Below are 21,317 nucleotides of genomic sequence, written 5' to 3' on the forward strand. Positions count from 1 at the left end.
GATTTAGAGTTTATATAAACATGTGTTAGCTATTTGAGTAATCATCGTCGAATATAAAATAAAATATTTTTTTTGAAAAAAATTGGAGGACATCAATTATCTTTTTTTGTCTTCTTCTCAAATCCCCTTCTCGTTAGCCTGCAAGATAATCCTTAATCTGACATTATATAAATACAATACATTTTTATTAGGTGATAAACCGAGTAAGAGAAAAAAATTCAGATATTAATGATGCTAAATTAATAGAATATGATAACCTTACTTATTTGTTATTTTCCTTATTAATATTTTACATTATGCATATCTCACAATCATAAATTTTCTTTTAAGGTATGCATTTGCATTTAGTTTGATTAGTTGCATGTTTTTGCTTTGATACTGTTGCAATTCATGAACGATAATAGAAGCCAGTTTCATGGCCAAGCTTAGCATGCGAAGCGTGACAATTAGTTACCTCCAAGGTGAAAGCTAATTTATAAATTAGATCCTGTCTTATAAGTTATAGATATTTCAATAACAATATTAAAGTTACAAATACATGTTACTACTCTTTTAAAGTCAAAAAATTCAAAAACTTATGATTTCTCAAAATTTGACTTGCAATTTAATAGGAAATGAGCTTGTGTCCGATCAAGTTTTAGGGTGCAAAGCTGAACTCAGCTTGCGCCCATAAATTCATAATTTTTAACATATAAAATTGGAAAGACTTGAATTAAAGTAATGAATAAAAAATTACAATTTATCATATTTTGATCACAAGTTAATTTGCATCCATTCTGTAAAAGTAAACTAATATAAAATTCCAGGGCACTTGTTTTTTTATTATAATCTAAGTATCTGTACTTTGGATTCAATTAATTATAGATATAGATGGCACATGTTGATTGTGACCCATAACTTCAAGGTTATTATCATTTTTGGATCCACACACCCTTGTTTAGAAAAAAAAAATCCTATCACTTCCAAATGCATCATAAAAATTAACATTCTAACAACTTGTAACATGGGTCTACGACACTAAGACTATCATAAAAATTGACATTGTAAAATATTGTATTAACTATTATTGTTAATATGATATTTTATTGAACTGCACAAGTAAATTTCGATATTATCCATAAAATGTATTTAACTTTCATAATTCCAAGAACATATATCACATTCCTTGTCCTTATGAAATAATTACTTGGATTTACATGTGTGCATCTTTATATTTTACTTTGCCAGTTCAAAAATTCACTGTTCTCTATTTATACTATCAAATTTAGATTTGAGAGCATGGATATATTAAGGAGACTTGTAGGCATATACTAATTTTGTTTTAAAGTGATTCGGAGTTTTCTAAGTTTATAGTAATTTAGACAACATTGACTAATGGAGCTACACCATTTAAAAATTAGTTTTTTTGAACTAGGGAAGTCTCATTAATTCACTATTCTTTTGTAGCAAAAGATAATTATGCTCATCCCATGTGTCCCTTATAGCCTGTCTCTATATTATGTGAAAGGAGATAAATTATGAAGTCAATTTAAAATTGACCATCAAATGATTAGGAGTAGGAGGAATTCATTATGCTAGACTTTATAATGAACGTGTGATAAATGTTCTCAGGTCTTTGCAAATATGAAAGTGAAATCTCAAAATTGGCCATACAGAAGGAAAAAAAAACATTTGTACTTGGTAAACATTTTATAAATGATAAATGTATAAGTGGGGATATGATTTCTGATTAGGTATCCCTAACTGTTTTGATAGATAAGTAAAGATTTTATAAACGATCATTTCTAAGCGGTTTAAGAATGACATTTTTTTTTCTTCTAAATCAACCGTGAGAGAAGCACGTTTTAATGCAGATTTACATGTTTCTTGCTTTACCGATTGCTTAGTCTCCGCATCTTGTCTATCCAACAACCTTTTTCTAAAGCTCATAGGGCAATGGTGTAGTGGTTAGGTACTTCAACGGTTTACTTAAGGCCTAAGATTTGAATCTCAATTATGATGTATTACAAGACATTTTCCTCCCATGGATGACAAATCCAAAAATGCTGGTTGCTTTGGATAAATAGCTGTGTGTATTTTTCAATTTACTCTGATGATCGATGGAAAATTTAAATGAAACCTTTAAGAATTAGTCAATTCAAAGACCTCGATATATCAAGATTATATAAAAAAAACCTTCAAGTTTTATCACATGGAGCACGCATTCATTTCAGAGACACATGTTAAACTTGACCATGTGCAGTACTGCCAAACTTGAGGGCCTTTAATTCCCTCTATAAAACGCGATCATCATCACCTTTACTAACACAATATAGACACTGCACGACCTTTTTTCTCGTTTGCTTTGTTGAGTAGACATGGCTCCAAATAGGCCTTCAAATTACGAGGATGATCAGGTATATATATTGTTATCTGCAACTTCATTTCTTTTTTCTTGTTTTGGCCCTCGATTAGCAGCTTGAATGAGTGTTAAGCATGTAATTTTAGATTGCAAGGAGCTAGGAGAACCCCTGTATGCTACTGCTGTTCTAATACTGCATAAATTAGATGAGATACACTGCTGGACATGTCTCCACAAACTAAACTAAACTAAATTTGTTTGTTTAATTTCATAGAAAAATGGTTTAATCTTTATCCAGCTTTTCTTTTGTCCAAAAAAATAAAGTAAAAAAATATCATTGTATAAGAAAATTTCTATATACTTCTTTTTGATCTTTTCTTCTGTCTTAGAAAACAATGTGTTAGTGTTGTTATAATTGTGTTTTGTTGCTTAGTAAATATGAATTAACAGGGGTTAAATTTAAACAACAGAATGTTAGTTTTGTTGAATTGTGTTTTGAGCAAAACATATTCTCCATTTTCAACGCTTAACAAATTAAAAAAACAATATAAATATGTTTATTTAAATAAAAATTAATATAATAAAAAATAAATATTGTGACGAAAAAGTTCTACCCAACTTTGCAAATCTGATCCAATATACAGTGGTGTCCCTTTAAGTCTACCTAACTTTGCGAATCTGACGTAAAGTGATTATCCTTTGTATAGTATCTCTAATAGCAATACTAAGTAGATTATTGTCCCTGGGCATGGTATGATGGTAAGAAATAGGTCGGACTCTCATGCAATGAGAATTCAAATCTCTCACAAGATATATCATACATCCATGCCATAGTATTCGAATCACTCATGATGTTGGACTGTCTGCCGGGACCTACTTATGCTTTTCAAATTTATATACCCTGATGATCGGTATAAAATTTTCATAGAGTTGAACGAGTCACCTTCATGATTAGTCAATTTAAAAAATTAGATACTTGATCATTACTGATCCTGTCCGAACGTTGAATCAACAGACGCTGGGCACGTGTCGCTCTCCGAACTGCTGACATAGATCTCCGACTGGTTGTACGAACCTCCGGCGAACCTGCAAGGAAGTCGGGCCGGGAAGAGGTTCCCGGCGACGACCCTCCGACGCTCAAGTCAGGCAAGCGGACAACAAAGAAGTGGCTCTCAATATCGGAGAATGCGTACTTCAGGCGAAGTGTGAGGCCCTTTATATAGAGCTGTGAAGAGGCTCTCGCACACATACCGAGACGAATACGTGTCCTCTGTCCATACCTCAGTATGGGCTTGTCAGAAGAGCTTACCTGACACCATACTGCTACAGTCCGAGCACATCTTTGATGGGACAGCGGAACCCTCTGCCATAAGATCCTGCGTATGGCCTGGTCGTTGAACATACCCGCTGTCAGAAGGTGTTCCCTTGTCCTTTTGTCCCTTCTAACCCCATGCCGAACGTCCGGCCGGTCGGGAGTCCCCTCACGTCCGGACGGTCGTATGTGCTGGTCCGCTCGGGAGATTCCCGGTCGTGTGCTCTGCCGACTATTCACAGTAATGCTACTTTATGCCTTCGGCCGAGTGGGCTCCCCGATCGACCTGGCGACCCTGTTCCCTATGAGCATCGGAGACCCGACTCCCCGTCGGGTTGTTTGTGATTCCGCTGGGACCCCGTTCGTCCGACCGGTCTCCCCTTCTCCGGTCGGTCGTTTGACCCTTTAACTTCCACGTGGCTTTGACTTCCCTCGGAAGGGGGGGTCTCTGTTCTTACCACCGGATTACTTGCCTCCCCTTCAAGTCTAGTTGAAGGAGGTGATTAGTCCGACTGACTGGACGATTGTTTAGCCGAGCGGCTCATACAAGAAACCAACCCCCGCTCGGCCGGTGTGGAGATAAGTACGCCCTCAGTCAACGCCCCTATCCCTCGGATCTCCTCGGAATTCGCGCCAATCTCCGTCATTAAGGCCAAGCACGCGCTCTGTGCCTCGATAAGGCGCTTATTAAATGCTCTCCCGTGGTGGAATGCCACGTGGCATTGCTGTCGTCAGCGTACGGCGGCAGCGCCGCGGGTGATGAGACCGAGGCGGTTCGAAATGAACGGCGCGATGCGTGCTCCGATTCTCGTGACCTGGATCCGACGGTGGAGGCCGCTCGGGCTGCACCCTATAAAAGCTTCGCTTTCTTCCTTCGCCGCATTCTTGCTCTTGCGTGCCTCACAACTTCTCATTCTCAGTTCTTCGGCGACCCAGATTCTTTCCTCTCCGACGATCTTCGGTGTTCTTCCTTCGATCCTCCTCTTCGTTATAAGGTTCTCCTATTTCTCTCCTTGGTTCTGGTGTTTTCTTTGCATTTCTTTCCCAAGTTTTCGTCCTCGGGGTACTGTTTCGTTGCCATCTTCTTCCTTTCATCCTCTTTCGTCTTTTTTGGTTTCATCCGCTCGTACAATGGCTAGCTCTTCCCAGCCACAAGACCAAGCCCTCGGCCCATGGTATACCACCATGGAGTCGCGCTTTAATCGGCGCGATGCCGACATTCTGATTGATAGTTTTGACATCCCCTCCGACCTTGAAATCATCCTACCCACAGATTCCGCTCGCCCACACAAACCGCCGCGCGGAGCTTTTTGTGTTTTCCACGACCAGTTTACAGCCGGTTTGTGATTTCCGATCCATCCCTTCTTTGTAGAAGTTTGCAACTTTTTTGGCATTCCGCTCGGAAGCCTAGTCCCCAATACCTTCCGCCTCCTGTGCGGCGTTGTCGTCTTATTCAAGATCCATAACATTCCCCTCCGACCGGAGGTCTTCTATTATTTCTATTACCCTAAACAGTCCGAGCCGGGCACTTACATGTTCCAGGCTCGGCCCGGTTTAGTTTTCTTCAACAAACTACCCTCTTCCAATAAGTATTGGAAAGAATTTTACTTTTATATTCGCCTTCCCGAGCGGACCCCTTTCCTAACGAAGTGGCAGATTGGACCACCATCCTCACCAGAGCTCAAAAGGTTCAAAACCCGGCCGGATTATCTCCAAGTCGCCAACATGCTTGCCGGTCTGTGTTTTGACATCAACAAATTCCTTCCAGAAGGGGTTATGTACATATTCGGCTTGAGTCCGATCAGAACACCCCTCCTGAGCGGCTTCGGTAAGAATTTTACTCGTACCTTTGCCTTAATTGCTAACTGATTTTCTCCTTTTTCCCTTGCAGCTAATATTGTCATGGAGTCGGTGATGGCTGGTATTTTGAAGAGGAAGGCGGCGGCGCTCGAAGCCGCGGTGGCCAAAGAAATGGAGACGCTCGGCATCCAGTCGGTCGGCTCTAATGAGGGGGAGAGCGGGACCAATGCTGGGGAGTCGGCCTCTCAGGCTTCTCTTCCAGAGCAAGCGGCTGGCGCAACTGCTAGTCGAGAGCCTTCCGCTCGGGAGGAGGGCTCGGCGCAAGAGGAAGAGCGCCCCCTGCGACAAAAGAGACGCCGGGGGGAAATGCCACTCCGCTCGGCTACTTCTGCGATCCATCCATCCAAACGGGTCACCGCCGCTTCTCGAGGCAAAGCTCCAGAGATCGAGGCAATTTCGTCTGATCGGACTCCCTCCCAACTTGACGAGTCTGCGGACCCTCTTGAGGCCGTTCCGGTCAGCGTCCTTCCGCCCGCTCCCAGCCAAGTCCATCGTTCTACAATTTTGTCCCAGTTTTCTACGCCGGCTTCCGTTCCTTTTCCGGCTTCCGCCCAGACGACCCCCTGTCGGCGCCGCACCGTCCGAGTCTCCCTTCACCTCCCGACCGAAGAATTGCTGCCTGAGGCCGATCGACCCACCGCGCCCGAGCATATGATCACAATGAAGGGACCCTTAGCCGAAATGTGGGCCGACGCTCGGGCAATGATTCCACTCAGCAACTTGGCCAATAGCCACATGCAACAGGCCACCGGGGTAAGTGCATTTTCTGAAGTCGTTTACACATTCTTTCTGATCGGCTACTAACAATTTTTCTTTTGTCAGAGATGGGTGGAGGAGATTGCTGTCTCCAATCGGCTTGCCATGGTGGATGAGGAGCTCAAAAGGCTACGGAGTTCGGGCGACGCTCCTTCTCAAGGCCCTTCATATGCCGATCTTCAGAAGGAGCTCAAAAAGACCCAAGATCTGTTGGAAGCCGAGCGGAATAAGACGACCGACCAGGCTCACAATCTGGCTGAACTTGATCGCGTGAATAAATCACTAGATCGCAAGATAAGCCTGGCGACCGAGCGGAAGAACACGGCTATCTCTGACCTGGAGAAGAAGAATGTAGAAGCTCGAGGGCTGGAGCAAAAAGTGAGAGTTGATGGAGCAACTCGATGGAGAGAAGGCGGGCCGCTCGGCCGATGCAACTAAGCATAAGGACGAACTGCAAACTCTGCAGGAGTCCCTCGCCGCCTCCCAAGCGGTTTTCAAAGAATATTAAGAGGCTGAGCCTGGCCGAGTCGCAGCCCTGCGGCTAAACTACATCCGTTCGGCTGAATTTTGAGAGAAAGTCTGCGAACGGATGTACACTGCCTTCGACCTTGCTATGACCGCCACCACGACATATTTGAAGTCCAAGGGTCTTCTTCCCGACTCCGCTCTCATCCCGGCCGCAGATCAAGTGGCACTCCTCGACAACATCCCGAAGGACCTTTACGATTATCTAGAGTAGAAGTTTATATGTAATTCGGCCGCTCGGCCAAAATCTATCCTTTTTGTAATTCGGCCGTTCGGCTTTAATTTCTTCAATGCTATCCTTTCTTGCTTTTTCATTTATTAATCAGTATGTGTGCTAGCCGCTCGGATTACCAACTACCGTTCGTATTCCCTTAATTCTCCTTGTCATTCGCCTTTCCTCCCACCTCTCTCGTGTTCGAAAGGGATTTTTATGAAGTCTTTTGGATAGCTAGTCCGCCCGGCTGAATATATCCTGTTTTGCAAACGGGATTTCCGCCGGACATTTACGAAGTGCTTTTGGTTAGTTGACCGATCGGCCAAATTGACTTACAAAGTCCCTCTTTATGTCTTCTTCTGGCCGGAGGGTTTATAGTCGCCGGCGCGACTCTCGATTTTTAACGTCGAAGCTCGATGGTCTTCCGCTCGGAGGGTTTATAGTCGCCAGCACGACTCTCGATTTTTAACGTCGGAGCTCGACGGTCTTCCGCTCGGAGGGTTTATAGTCGTCGGCTCGACTCTCAATTTTTAACGTCGGAGCTCGACGGTCTTCCGCTCGGAGGGTTTATAGTCGCTGGCTCGACTCTCGATTTTTAACGTCGGAGCTCGACAGTCTTCTGCTCGGAGGGTTTATAGTCGCCGGCTCGACTCTCAATTTTTAACGTCGGAGCTCGACGGTCTTCCACTCGGAGGGTTTATAGTCGCCGGCTCGACTCTCGATTTTTAACGTCGGAGCTCAACGGTCTTCTGCTCGGAGGGTTTATAGTCGCCGGCTCGACTCTCGATTTTTAACGTCAGAGCTCGACGGTCTTCAAGGCTAATTTTAACACTACCATTCGGCGGAGATATTTGCCATCTTATATCATTTTGCTTCCTGCATTACAAGGATATAGGCGACCAAAACATATATAAAATTACATCAGCGCACCTCTCACCCAGCTCGGTACGGCTGGAGATGATTCGCGCTCCATGGTCGATCCAGCCGCCGTCCATCTTCATCTTCCAAATAATAAGCACCCGAGCGGAGCTTCTCGATGACTTTGAAGGGGCCCGCCCAAGGAGCCTCCAGCTTGCCAACGTCTCCGACCGGCTTTACTTTCTTCCAGACAAGGTCGCCAACCTGGAATGCTCTGGGGATTACGCGTCGGTTGTAGTTTTGCTTCATCCGTTGCTACTCCATCAGCCGGACGGACGCTTTGGCTCGCTCTTCGTCGACCAAATCCAGCTCCATGTTCCTTTGCTCGGCGTTATCATCATCATAATTCTGGATCCGGACGGACTCGACTCCGACTTCGACCGGAACCACCGCTTCGCCGCCATACACCAAATGGAAAGGCGTGACACCCGTTCCTTCCTTTGGGGTCGTGCGGATGGCCCATAAGACGCTTGGCAGCTCGTCCACCTAGCTTCCTCCCATGTGGTCCAGTCGAGCTCAGAGAATTCTGAGGATTTCTCTGTTGGTTACTTCCGCTTGGCCGTTGCTTTGTGGATACGCCACGGAAGTGAAGTGTTGTTCAATGTCATAACTTTTGCACCAGTCTTCGAGCTGCTTCCCCGTAAACTGTCGTTCGTTATCAGATACGAGCCGACGAGGGATGCCGAAACGACAAATTATGTGCTGCCAGATAAACTTCTTGACCATCTGTGTCACGCCCCAGAGGAGTCCCTGTCCGAAGAAATTTCGGCAGCATCTCCCCTGTACGACGGACAATCTGAAACTTTCTACATACATAAATACCTCAGCCACAGGCGGCTGGAATAATAACAGTAAATAAAACCAATCACCACGCAGTTTATATAAGTATTCAGCCTCTGGCTGTCACAACCATGCAGTTAATAAAATAGTAAACAAAACAATAAAACTCTGACTCGAAATCCACCCTACTCCACTACACTCGTAAAGCTCAAAACCGACGAACCCACCTCTTCTGCCGTCCAGGCAGGCATATAGTAGAATAAAATCCAAATCATATCAAAGGTCCATCAAACGAAAGGATTCCATACAATATCCATATGAAAAATCCAAAACAAAACTAAAATAAAGTCTGATAGCGAAAAGCTAAAATGAAACAACTCAAAAACCAGCAGCGGAGTAGCACTACGTGCAGTGGGGACTAGCGACTGGAACTCCCTCCTGACAGCATCAACCTGAAAATAACAACAATGGAGGCGGGGTGAGTCCAACACTCAGCAGGTACAGTTGATATGCAAAGTAAAGAAATAACACCTAGCACTAATCATGCGTACAGTCTCCTGATGAATAAAGGTAAATACCAAACTGAAGTAAGCAGGAGAGAAACTGTACTAACCAGGACCCGGTAAAAGGACAAACAGTCCGAAAGGTATAGAAGACCTGTATGCATGTCAATCAAGGTATCCAAGCAATGTGCAGCATATAAGTGCAACAAACACAAACACAAACAATAAATGCATCATGCATATGATGCCAATGTCATGGTCACCCCTGACGCCAGTCAGCCGACTCACATCAACGGTGGGACCGAGTGGGTGTGACAACCGTGCACTCTGAACACTACTCTGATGAGTGATCGAGTGGACGGGATGCTGTCGGAGTACACACATTCCTACCCCAAATCATAAATGGGGGCGCGCAATGCTCTCAACTCCCGGCTATGACGGGAGGAATCTCTAACGTGCTACACGTCACACTACCCCGAGCGGATCAACGAGCACCGAAGAGTCAAACCGACGTTACCACGTATCTCGCTACCCATGAGCGTCACAACGGAGCACCGAACAGTGATGAAAATGGCAAAGTGCTCGACAATAAAGGAGCAATCAATCACTCAGCATGCAATCATGCGAATGGTGCATGTCACTAAACATGGTAATATACTAACCCAATCTCTGGACATATCATAATGTGCACCAAAGCGAATGAATCATATCAAGGTATCTGATTCTATAAGGTATCAAACCTAGGTCCTGACATGGTAAAATATGGTTATATCACTACCCATGAGCATGTGGAATCAGGTACATATTCATACAAGATGTAAACAAACAATCAATCAACAGGTAGCATGTATTGGGCAGTGATTAACCGAAACAAGTAAGAAACACAATTAATGCATCTTGTTAATTTAATTACTAAGCATATCAAAGACAATAAGTCAAAAGTACCCGCCTCCAATCAACAAGTCCAATATGGTCCAAACACGACGTCGAGATACCCGTCTCGCGTCAAAGTCCTGTGTCACAATATACAGATTTAGCTACTCACGTATAAATTAGTTGGCCAAATCAAATCCCCTAATCACTAACTTACATCACATATGTAATTTATCCATTACATATGTTATATATAACTAATATCAAATTCGAAACATGACTCTAATTTATCATGTATCGAAATGTACCTAAATCACCCTATACCAAATTATGTATGTATCATTTCATACCTAAAACAACATGTATCAAGAGTGTGCCAACTCAATCCATAAACTAAACCCTTACCTTACTGCTGCTGGACCAAGATGCTGCTGGAAAACAAAACTTTACTGCTAGCAAAGATAAATTGTTGCTGTAAATCAAAAGGTTGCTGCCCAAACAAACACATGTACCCAAGTTAACAATTCTTGCTAACACTTCTCATTTACAACAAGGATCTGTTACCCTACATCTTACCTAGATTCACAGTCGTCGTAGGAACCAGTAGCCACTGAATGGAGAGGCTATCAGAACCGAGTAACTGCTGGAAACCCAATTAACGCCCTACAAATGGTGATGCTTGAATCCACAGCCAACATTAACCTAAGTCCAGAACTTCCCATTAACAAAATTAGAATTCTGATACCAAACTCCCAAATTAGGCAAAAACCAAAGTAATCAAATCCCAAATGCCCAATAAGGCTTACCTACTCGATATCCTCTCTTCCGGCAACTAATGATGTGAAAGTATCTGAAGGATCAGATGAGGAAGAGGGAGGAGTCGGCAGAAGTGGAAGGAGTTCGGTTAGGGCACAACGGGAAGAACTGATGTCAAACAAATGCTAGACACAGCGACTGGAGGCTAGGAGAAGGGCCGGCGGTGGTGAACTAGGGCACAGGGACGGCATCGCTGGAGTCGGGGCAGAGGCTAGAGTCGGGTCCTCGGCTGCGTTGGCTCGAGAGTCGCCGGCGCTGTCCCGTGCGGCGGCGTCGCTGTCGGGTAGAGAAGGCGGCTCGACAAAGACCCGAGAGAGAAGAGGCTCGGCAGCGTTGAGATGCTCCGCGAGTGGTTTGTGCTGGCAAAGGAAGAGGAGAAGAGGAAGGAGAAGAACCGCCGAGTGGCCGGCGGTTAGGGCACGCCGGCGGTTAGGGCAAGGAGAGGGTGCGGCTCGGGGTCGGGGGAGAAGAAGGGAACGGCGTCGGGGAGAGGAATAAAAGAGAAAAGAAAAACAAATAAAAAGGAAAAGAAAATAAATAACTTTTCCTCGCCTAAATGGGGTAGCCTAAACAGGCTTTCCCGGGCCCCGTTCTTGTCCCCGTTAACTCGTCCATACGAGCTCCGAAAAATTCCCGAAAAATGTCCTAAAATTCCAGAAAATTCCCTTATTAATATTCGCCTATTTTCTGGTATTTTACATTCTCCCCCACTAATAAAAATTTGGTCCCCAAATTTCGTTATCTACCATCAGCAAGTACTAACAACAGATATAGAGTATAAATGCTGAACGGTAAATAAATCACATACCTCAAGTGAAAAGATGGGGATATCGAGCTCGGATCGTATCCTCGAGCTCCCAAATAGCCTCCTCGTCCGAATGATACTGTCATCCGACTTAACCAGCCAAATAGTCTTGTTCCGCAACTGACGCTCTCTCTGGTCCAAAATCCGTACCGAAATCTCCTCATAAGTGGCGTCAGACTGAACTGGAACTAAGACATCTGTCAACACATGTGTCGGGTCAGGTACGTATCTACTCAGCATAGATACGTGGAATACATCGTGCACGCCTACTAAGGACGGCGATAGTGCCAACCAGTAAGCTACTGCTCCAATCCTTTCCGAGATCTGGAAAGATCCAATGTACCGCGGAGCTGGCTTACCTCTGAGGTCAAATCTCTTCACCCCTTTCGTGGGCGAAACTCGCAGAAATATATAGCCGCAAATAGAGAACTCAAGGTGTCTCCGACTCGGGTCAGCATAACTCTTCTGGCAGTCTTATGTTTTTGACCTCCTCTGTCTGATAATATGGACCACTTTGCCTCACGTTGAGCTCTATGAGGTCTCAACAACTGGGTCTCTCGGATTCTCGTCCTGATCGACGACTGATCAACTATGGTAACAAGAATACCCTGCTCTGTCTGTCCCTGCTCCTCAATGTCCAACTCAGAGAAATCCTGAATCAAATCTGTGACCACAACTCGGTGGCAAGCTAAAGTCCCTCTGGACCTCTAGCTAAGTGCATCGGTATCCACATTAGCTTTTTCCCAGGTGATAGCTAATGGTACAATCGTAGTCCTTCAGGAACTCCCTCCATCTCCTCTGTCGGAGATTAAGCTCCTTCTGAGTGAAAATGTATTTGAGACTCTTATGATCAGTGAGAATCTCAAATGTGATACCGTATAAATGATGACGCCAAAGCTTCAGAGCAAAGATGATGGCGCTAACTCCAAGTCATGAACTGGTAGTTCTTCTCATGCTCCTTCAGTGACGTGAAGCATAAGAGACTACCGTGCTGCATCAGAACAGCGCCCAAACCCTGTAGAGACGCGTCGGTGTAAAGTACAAATCCATCATCTCCAGAAGGTAAAACCCAAAACTGGAGCCGACACTAATCTCTGCTTCAGCTCCTGGAAGCTGGTCTCGCAATCCTCGGACCATACGAACTTCACGCCTTTCCGGGTAAGACGTGTTAGTGGCATAGCAATACGCGAGAAGCCCTCGACAAAACGTCGGTAATATCCGGCGAGTCACAAAAGACTGCGGATCACCTACACTGATTTCGGCTGCTCCCAACGGTAACAACCTCTATCTCCTGTGGAACCACGGTACACTCCTACTGGTGACCGTGTGTCCCAAACATCATAACAAAAAAACAATCCAAACCAGCACTACTGATAATCACATATAGATGTTCTCGTCGAATCATCTCTAGATCTATGCAAAGGTAGTGTACGTGACTCACCTCGGATCCGTACTAGATCACAACATCGTCCACAATGATAATGGACACCTATCAAAACATCCTCGACATACCAGGATCATCGAGTCCCTGAAAACATCTAAGGCACTGTAAGCCTATATGACAAAAACCAAGACACATAATGTCCGTATCACAGACATTCCTATCCATAAGATCTCCAATAATAAATCGAAAAATCTGATCATCAATAACATAAATCACCAAAGAATAAATCCTCCAGGGTGAGAGCAACGCTCCATCACAGGAAACACCACATATGTGGGAGCAACGCTCTACCACAAGAAATCCTCAATATGTGGGAGTAACACTCCACCACAAATAATCTGAAATATGTATCTTTAAAAAAATATAGGAGCAATGCTCCGCTACCAGCAATCCGTAATATGTGGGAGCAACGCCCCACCACAAAACAATATATAAGTGCCCCAAGGCACCTAACTATCCAGCTAAAGACTGTACAAGATCTCTCTACCACAAATCACTGTGGTTAACCTAGGCTATAACAACCTAGTAAACTAATCAAATCCATCATCAACTCTATCAGCATCCTAGTGGTTCATCCACTGATAGGAAAATTAGTTGATGGGTTAATCCAACAAACGACATAATGCAGTCACTCCACATTCTGCATTCAGTATAAGTAAAATCATCATACTGCTACCAATGTATACACCTAGCACACATGCTCACACAACATATGTATGATCAACAAAATCCTCCAATTCTTATACACCAAACACACTCACAACTCAGGTATATTCAGTATGATACATCCAACAATACATACCGAACACGTGTGCAAAATCAACATAGGTAAAATCGACAATACACCTCAAACAACCTCACATGGCATATATACATCTATGCCAAGAGTATAACCAACATATACTTCCAATAAAGCATACTTAACCCAGGTGCACTCACATATCAAACATAATCAAAAAGATACCTCAGATACCACACCAAACACATATGTACATATCACAACTCAGATTAAATCGACAAAATGCCTCCATCAGAACACCACCGATGTACTTATACTACATCTCGGATTTAATCAACAAACTATCTTCAATAATACCTCCAGATACATACACCGAACTACATATCTATGATCCACAAGGAACCTTCAAATCATATCAGAATATGGATACATATACTACTTGCAATTGAACAGTCTACCACAGGACTCCTACAACCCAAAACAATCATGATATACATGCAAAATCAGCATACCAGCTCAATCAAAGAGACCAACCTTATGCTACCAACACTCATGGGTTACCGGTATATCTAAACAAAATTCATGCATATGTATCAAGCATGAATACATCAATCAAAAGCAACCCAAAATAAAGCAGCCTAATCATCCAGTAACAACCCTGCTATAGGTTCAAAGGAACTAGTATCGGACAAGAAAGATATACACACCATGGTGTAACATTGCAAGTCAATGTCATACCTACCAAGACTATATCTAATGGGGAAAATTTTATCATCATAAATCCAAATGTACTCTTCCAGTATACACTAGTAACGATTGTATCCCATAAGTGTTAAGCAATTAGCTCTACACTTCCTTACATCAGCGGGGTCACATATCCCAAAGCACCCTCTAAGTTATCCCACCAGGCATATACAATCCACGGTCAAAATCTTCATGGAATAAGATACATCGATCCTTTATAACCTATCCAAGCCGATAATGATATATGGCTAAATCAGTCATTTTCACGTCAGTACAAAACATGTACTCAAATGTGCTCTAGATACATAACTAAGCATAAATAACCCAAAGGTTCGAACCTCTAAAAATAGAATATGGCAATCCTCTACTGATCACCCAACAAAACTAAATCATTCATCTACTAACTAATCAAGAATACCTTAATCCTCCACAAGCAACTAAGGTATATCCAACCACATAATATCATATGTATAAATGTGTACAACCCAAAAGAAAAAGTCAATATTTAGGAACATCAAGACACTCTCATTTTCATCCTCAAAAATATCAGCCCACATAATATCAGATGAATCAGTCTCTACTCCCCATGAGGGCAAGTTAGCATTCAAAACATCAAATCATTATTTATCCACGAAGTCCAATATCAGAGGAAGCAATTATCCATTTTATCATCCTTTTAACTAACCACAACTAACCCGATTATTAAAATCTCATAGGCACACTCAATCATAAACTCTCTAGCACCCAATTTATAATCTGATCACCAACCATAATCATCAAACCTGTGAATATCATAAATGACACTCACTATGTCACCATCAATGACAACCCAAATATAAATCATCAAAATAGTTATCCACTAATAGATCATCAAAACAAATATCTAATAATGGATCATCAAACAACCACATAACATTTACTCTCATAAATCACTAGAAATCAACATATCATAATATCTGATCTCACAACATCCCTCAACCTCAAACCATTCTCAACAATGATCAAACATGGTAACCCCCAATGATCAATTTCCATCGTACCTGGTACCCTAAAATCCAAAAGATATGAGTATAAAACTCTCCTGGCTAAGTCAACAGGAATATGCAGGTATCTTCCACTACCCAGCTAACAATAGCAGAGGCTGATATGTGCCTCCATCTCCTAATAGTAGTAACAAAAGCTAAAACTACTGATGGTATGATATGAAAAATCACCAGAGACTATAATCCTTGATCTCTATGAGGGTCGACCAAGATCAGTGGCTAACCCACCACATGTAATATGGCTACAACAACCAGACAGGTAATAAAGATAAAGTGCTAATAGATGTCCTAACTATCATAAAATAAACATCATACCTATTTGCCGTCAGGAGATGTTCCGTCGCTGTCCTGTCCCCAACCTTTGACCTCAAACTCCGAACGAGAAACATCGCCGGAAATCCAAATAAATCCGAAACGGAAATCCGAAACATAACCATATCGAAAATCCGAAAATGCCCAGTTTGACTCGCAAACCTGGCTAACCCAAATATCCAGAATACCAACAACAGGTATCTGATAAATCTCCAGAACACCAAAAGCAGGTATCATAACCCGCTCTGATACCAATAAATTGGTATCAAATAAATCTCGAAAATCCATAATACAAAAATCCAACAAGTATCGCCAAACTTGGCGCTCTGATACCAAGTAAATAAATTGGTATCAGGTTATCCCAAACATCCAAAAACGAAAACAAAGAATCGTATAACCTAAGCTCTGATACCACTAAATTGTCACGCCCCAGAGGAGTCCCTGTCCGAAGAAATTTCGGCAGCATCTCCCCTGTACGACGGACAATCTGAAACTTTCTACATACATAAATACCTCAGCCACAGGCGGCTGGAATAATAACAGTAAATAAAACCAATCACCACGCAGTTTATATAAGTATTCAGCCTCTGGCTGTCACAACCATGCAGTTAATAAAATAGTAAACAAAACAATAAAACTCTGACTCGAAACCCACCCTACTCCACTACACTCGTAAAGCTCAAAACCGACGAACCCACCTCTTCTGCCGTCCAGGCAGGCATATAGTAGAATAAAATCCAAATCATATCAAAGGTCCATCAAACGAAAGGATTCCATACAATATCCATATGAAAAATCCAAAACAAAACTAAAATAAAGTCTGATAGCGAAAAGCTAAAATGAAACAACTCAAAAACCAGCAGCGGAGTAGCACTACGTGCAGTGGGGACTAGCGACTGGAACTCCCTCCTGACAGCATCAACCTGAAAATAACAACAATGGAGGCGGGGTGAGTCCAACACTCAGCAGGTACAGTTGATATGCAAAGTAAAGAAATAACACCTAGCACTAATCATGCGTACAGTCTCCTGATGAATAAAGGTAAATACCAAACTGAAGTAAGCAGGAGAGAAACTGTACTAACCAGGACCCGGTAAAAGGACAAACAGTCCGAAAGGTATAGAAGACCTGTATGCATGTCAATCAAGGTATCCAAGCAATGTGCAGCATATAAGTGCAACAAACACAAACACAAACAATAAATGCATCATGCATATGATGCCAATGTCATGGTCACCCCTGACGCCAGTCAGCCGACTCACATCAACAGTGGGACCGAGTGGGTAGGGCTGTGACAACCGTGCACTCAGCAACACTACTCCTGATGAGTGATCGAGTGGACGGGATGCTGTCGGAGTACATACGTACTCCTACCCCAAATCATAAATGGGGGAGCGCAATGCTCTCAACTCCCGATGCGCTATGACGGGAGGAATCTCTAACGTACACGTCACACTACCCCCGAGCGGATCAACGGAGCACCGGAAGAGTCAAACCGACGTGCTACCACGCTGTATCTCGCTACCCATGAGGTCACAACGGAGCACCGTGAAACGGCAAAGTGCTCGACAATAAAGGAGCAATCAATCACTCAAAGATGCAATCATGCGAATGGTGCATGTCACTAAACATGGTAATATACTAACCCAATCTCTGGACATATCATAATGTGCACCAAAGCGAATGAATCATATCAAGGTATCTGATTCTATAAGGTATCAAACCTAGGTCCTGACATGGTAAAATATGGTTATATCACTACCCATGAGCATGTGGAATCAGGTACATATTCATACAAGATGTAAACAAACAATCAATCAACAGGTAGCATGTATTGGGCAGTGATTAACCGAAACAAGTAAGAAACACAATTAATGCATCTTGTTAATTTAATTACTAAGCATATCAAAGACAATAAGTCAAAAGTACCCGCCTCCAATCAACAAGTCCAATATGGTCCAAACACGACGTCGAGATACCCGTCTCGCGTCAAAGTCCTGTGTCACAATATACAGATTTAGCTACTCACGTATAAATTAGTTGGCCAAATCAAATCCCCTAATCACTAACTTACATCACATATGTAATTTATCCATTACATATGTTATATATAACTAATATCAAATTCGAAACATGACTCTAATTTATCATGTATCGAAATGTACCTAAATCACCCTATACCAAATTATGTATGTATCATTTCATACCTAAAACAACATGTATCAAGAGTGTGCCAACTCAATCCATAAACTAAACCCTTACCTTACTGTTGCTGGACCAAGATGCTGCTGGAAAACAAAACTTTACTGCTAGCAAAGATAAATTGTTGCTGTAAATCAAAAGGTTGCTGCCCAAACAAACACATGTACCCAAGTTAACAATTCTTGCTAACACTTCTCATTTACAACAAGGATCTGTTACCCTACATCTTACCTAGATTCACAGTCGTCGTAGGAACCAGTAGCCACTGAATGGAGAGGCTATCAGAACCGAGTAACTGCTGGAAACCCAATTAACGCCCTACAAATGGTGATGCTTGAATCCACAGCCAACATTAACCTAAGTCCAGAACTTCCCATTAACAAAATTAGAATTCTGATACCAAACTCCCAAATTAGGCAAAAACCAAAGTAATCAAATCCCAAATGCCCAATAAGGCTTACCTACTCGATATCCTCTCTTCCGGCAACTGATGATGTGAAAGTATCTGAAGGATCAGATGAGGAAGAGGGAGGAGTCGGCAGAAGTGGAAGGAGTTCGGTTAGGGCACAACGGGAAGAACTGATGTCAAACAAATGCTAGACACAGCGGCTGGAGGCTAGGAGAAGGGCCGGCGGTGGTGAACTAGGGCACAGGGACGGCATCGCTGGAGTCGGGGCAGAGGCTAGAGTCGGGTCCTCGGCTGCGTTGGCTCGAGAGTCGCCGGCGCTGTCCCGTGCGGCGGCGTCGCTGTCGGGTAGAGAAGGCGGCTCGACAAAGACCCGAGAGAGAAGAGGCTCGGCAGAAGTCGGCAGCGTTGAGATGCTCTGCGAGTGGTTTGTGCTGGCAAAGGGAGAGGAGAAGAGGAAGGAGAAGAACCGCCGAGTGGCCGGCGGTTAGGGCACGCCGGCGGTTAGGGCAAGGAGAGGGTGCGGCTCGGGGTCGGGGGAGAAGAAGGGAACGGCGTCGGGGAGAGGAATAAAAGAGAAAAGAAAAACAAATAAAAAGGAAAAGAAAATAAATAACTTTTCCTCGCCTAAATGGGGTAGCCTAAACAGGCTTTCCCGGGCCCCGTTCTTGTCCCCGTTAACTCGTCCATACGAGCTCCGAAAAATTCCCGAAAAATGTCCTAAAATTCCAGAAAATTCCCTTATTAATATTCGCCTATTTTCTGGTATTTTACAATCTGCTCGGTGATCTTGGCCAGTGGCTCGGCCTCCACCCATTTGGAAAAATAGTCGACAGCCACCAGTAGAAACTTCCGCTGACCGGTCGCCATAGGAAATGGACCCACAATATCCATTCCCCACTGGTCGAACGGACAGGATACGGTAGCTGCTTTCATTTCCTCCGCCGGTCGGTGGGAGAAGTTGTGATACTTCTGGCAGGAAAGGCACGTCGCAAAGGTCCGAGCGGCGTCTGCTTGCAAGGTTGGCCAGAAGTATCCGGCCAACAAGATCTTCTTAGCCAACGATCGTCCGCCCGGATGCCCTCCGCATGATCCTTGATGCACTTCTTGGAGGATGTATGCCGCGTCTTCCGAGCTCACACATTTCAACAGCGGATGGGAGAAAGCCTTCTTGTAGAGTTGGTCTCCAATGAGCGTGAACCGACCGGCTCTCCTCCTTAATTGCTGGGCTACTTCCCGATCGGATGGTGTTGCCCCCGACTGAAGAAATTCTATGATGGCTGTCCTCCAATCGCCCGGAAACTTGAGTCCCTCCATCCGGTCGACGTGGGCCACCAAAGATACTTGTTCAATTGGCTGCTGGATGACGACCGGCGTTATTGAACTTGCTAGTTTGGCTAACTCATCTACCGCCTAGTTTTCCGTTCGGGGTATCTTCTGGATAATGACTTCTCTGAAGTTGGCCTTGAGCTTTTTGAAGGCTTCAGCGTAGAGCTTGAGCCGAGCATTGTTAATCTCAAAAGTGCCAGAGAGCTGTTGAGCGGCCAACTGAGAATCTGAATGTAGAGTCACCCGGCCGGCCCCCACATGTCGGACGGCCTGTAAGCAGGCTATAAGGGCCTCATACTCCACTTCGTTGTTTGTAGCTCTGTAATCCAGCCGGATGGATAAATGCATCCTTTCTTCTTGGGGAGAGAGTAATAGCACGCCAACCCCGCTCCCGAGCCGAGTGGACGATCCGTCCACAAATATTTACCACATAGCTTCGGGCTCTAGCCTTTGCACTTCGGTGATAAAATCTGCCAAGGACTGCGCCTTTATCGCCAAGCGGGGTTGGTACTGAATATCAAATTCGCTCAACTCCGTTGTCCATTTGATGAGCCGTCCGGACGCTTCTGGATTCAACAGCACTCTTCCCAATGGGCTATTCGTCCGGACGATGATAGTATGGGCCAAGAAATAGGGATGGAGGCACCGAGCGGCGAGGACCAAGGCAAAAGCCAGCTTCTCGAGCCTGGTGTAGCGAGATTCTGCGTCCTTTAAAATATGACTTAAGAAATACACGGGTTCTTCTCCGCTCGCCCTCACTAATGCCGAGCCTACTGCTTGCTCGGTCGAAGATAAGTAAATGCATAGCAGCTCACCCACAGCTGGCTTGGCTAGCACGGGCAAAGAGTTTAGATATGTTTTCAATTCTTCGAACGCCCGATCGCACTCCTCATCCCAATAGAACTTGGTAGCCTTACGTAAAATTTTGAAAAACGGGAGACTCTGATCGGCCGTCTTCGAGATGAATCTGGACAATGCTGTTATCCGACCGGTCAAGCATTGTACTTCTCTCAGATTTATCGGGGGCGGCATATCTTGTAATGCTTTCACCTTGCTGGGATTCGCCTCGATGCCCCACTCGGTCACTATGTAACCCAAGAAACGCCCACCTTTTGCTCCGAATAGACACTTCTGAGGGTTCAGCTTAACTCCATACTTCCTCAGCGTTCGGAAAGTCTCCCCCATGTCTTTGAAGAGATCAGCCAATCGGACGGACTTGATGAGGATATCGTCCACGTATACTTACAAATTACGTCTGATCTACTCCTTGAACACTTTGTTCATCAAGCGCTGGTAAGTTGCTCCCGCGTTCTTCAGTCCGAACGGCATCACATTGTAGCAGTACGTGTCGTCGGCTGTAACGAAGCTAACCTTCTCTTGATCTTCTCGGGCGAG

At 44.1% G+C, this 21,317-nt stretch overlaps 1 protein-coding gene across 2 annotated transcripts in view; it reads left to right on the plus strand.

Moving 5' to 3' along the window:
• The first annotated feature begins 2,300 nt into the window (after positions 1-2,300).
• Positions 2,301-21,317, plus strand: part of LOC121996884 (probable 3-hydroxyisobutyryl-CoA hydrolase 3) — a 41,343-nt gene continuing 22,326 nt past the window's right edge. Inside the window, exon 1 of one of the 2 annotated variants that reach the window (XM_042551046.1) lies at positions 2,301-2,396. In XM_042551046.1, the coding sequence (XP_042406980.1) occupies positions 2,358-2,396 (39 nt within the window). In that variant the 5' untranslated portion in view covers positions 2,301-2,357. The remainder of the gene's footprint in view (positions 2,397-21,317) is intronic. The other variant, XM_042551047.1, reaches the window with a different exon arrangement.

The sequence above is a fragment of the Zingiber officinale genome, chromosome 6A (assembly GCF_018446385.1).
Source record: "Zingiber officinale cultivar Zhangliang chromosome 6A, Zo_v1.1, whole genome shotgun sequence".
NCBI classification, from domain to species: domain Eukaryota; kingdom Viridiplantae; phylum Streptophyta; class Magnoliopsida; order Zingiberales; family Zingiberaceae; genus Zingiber; species Zingiber officinale.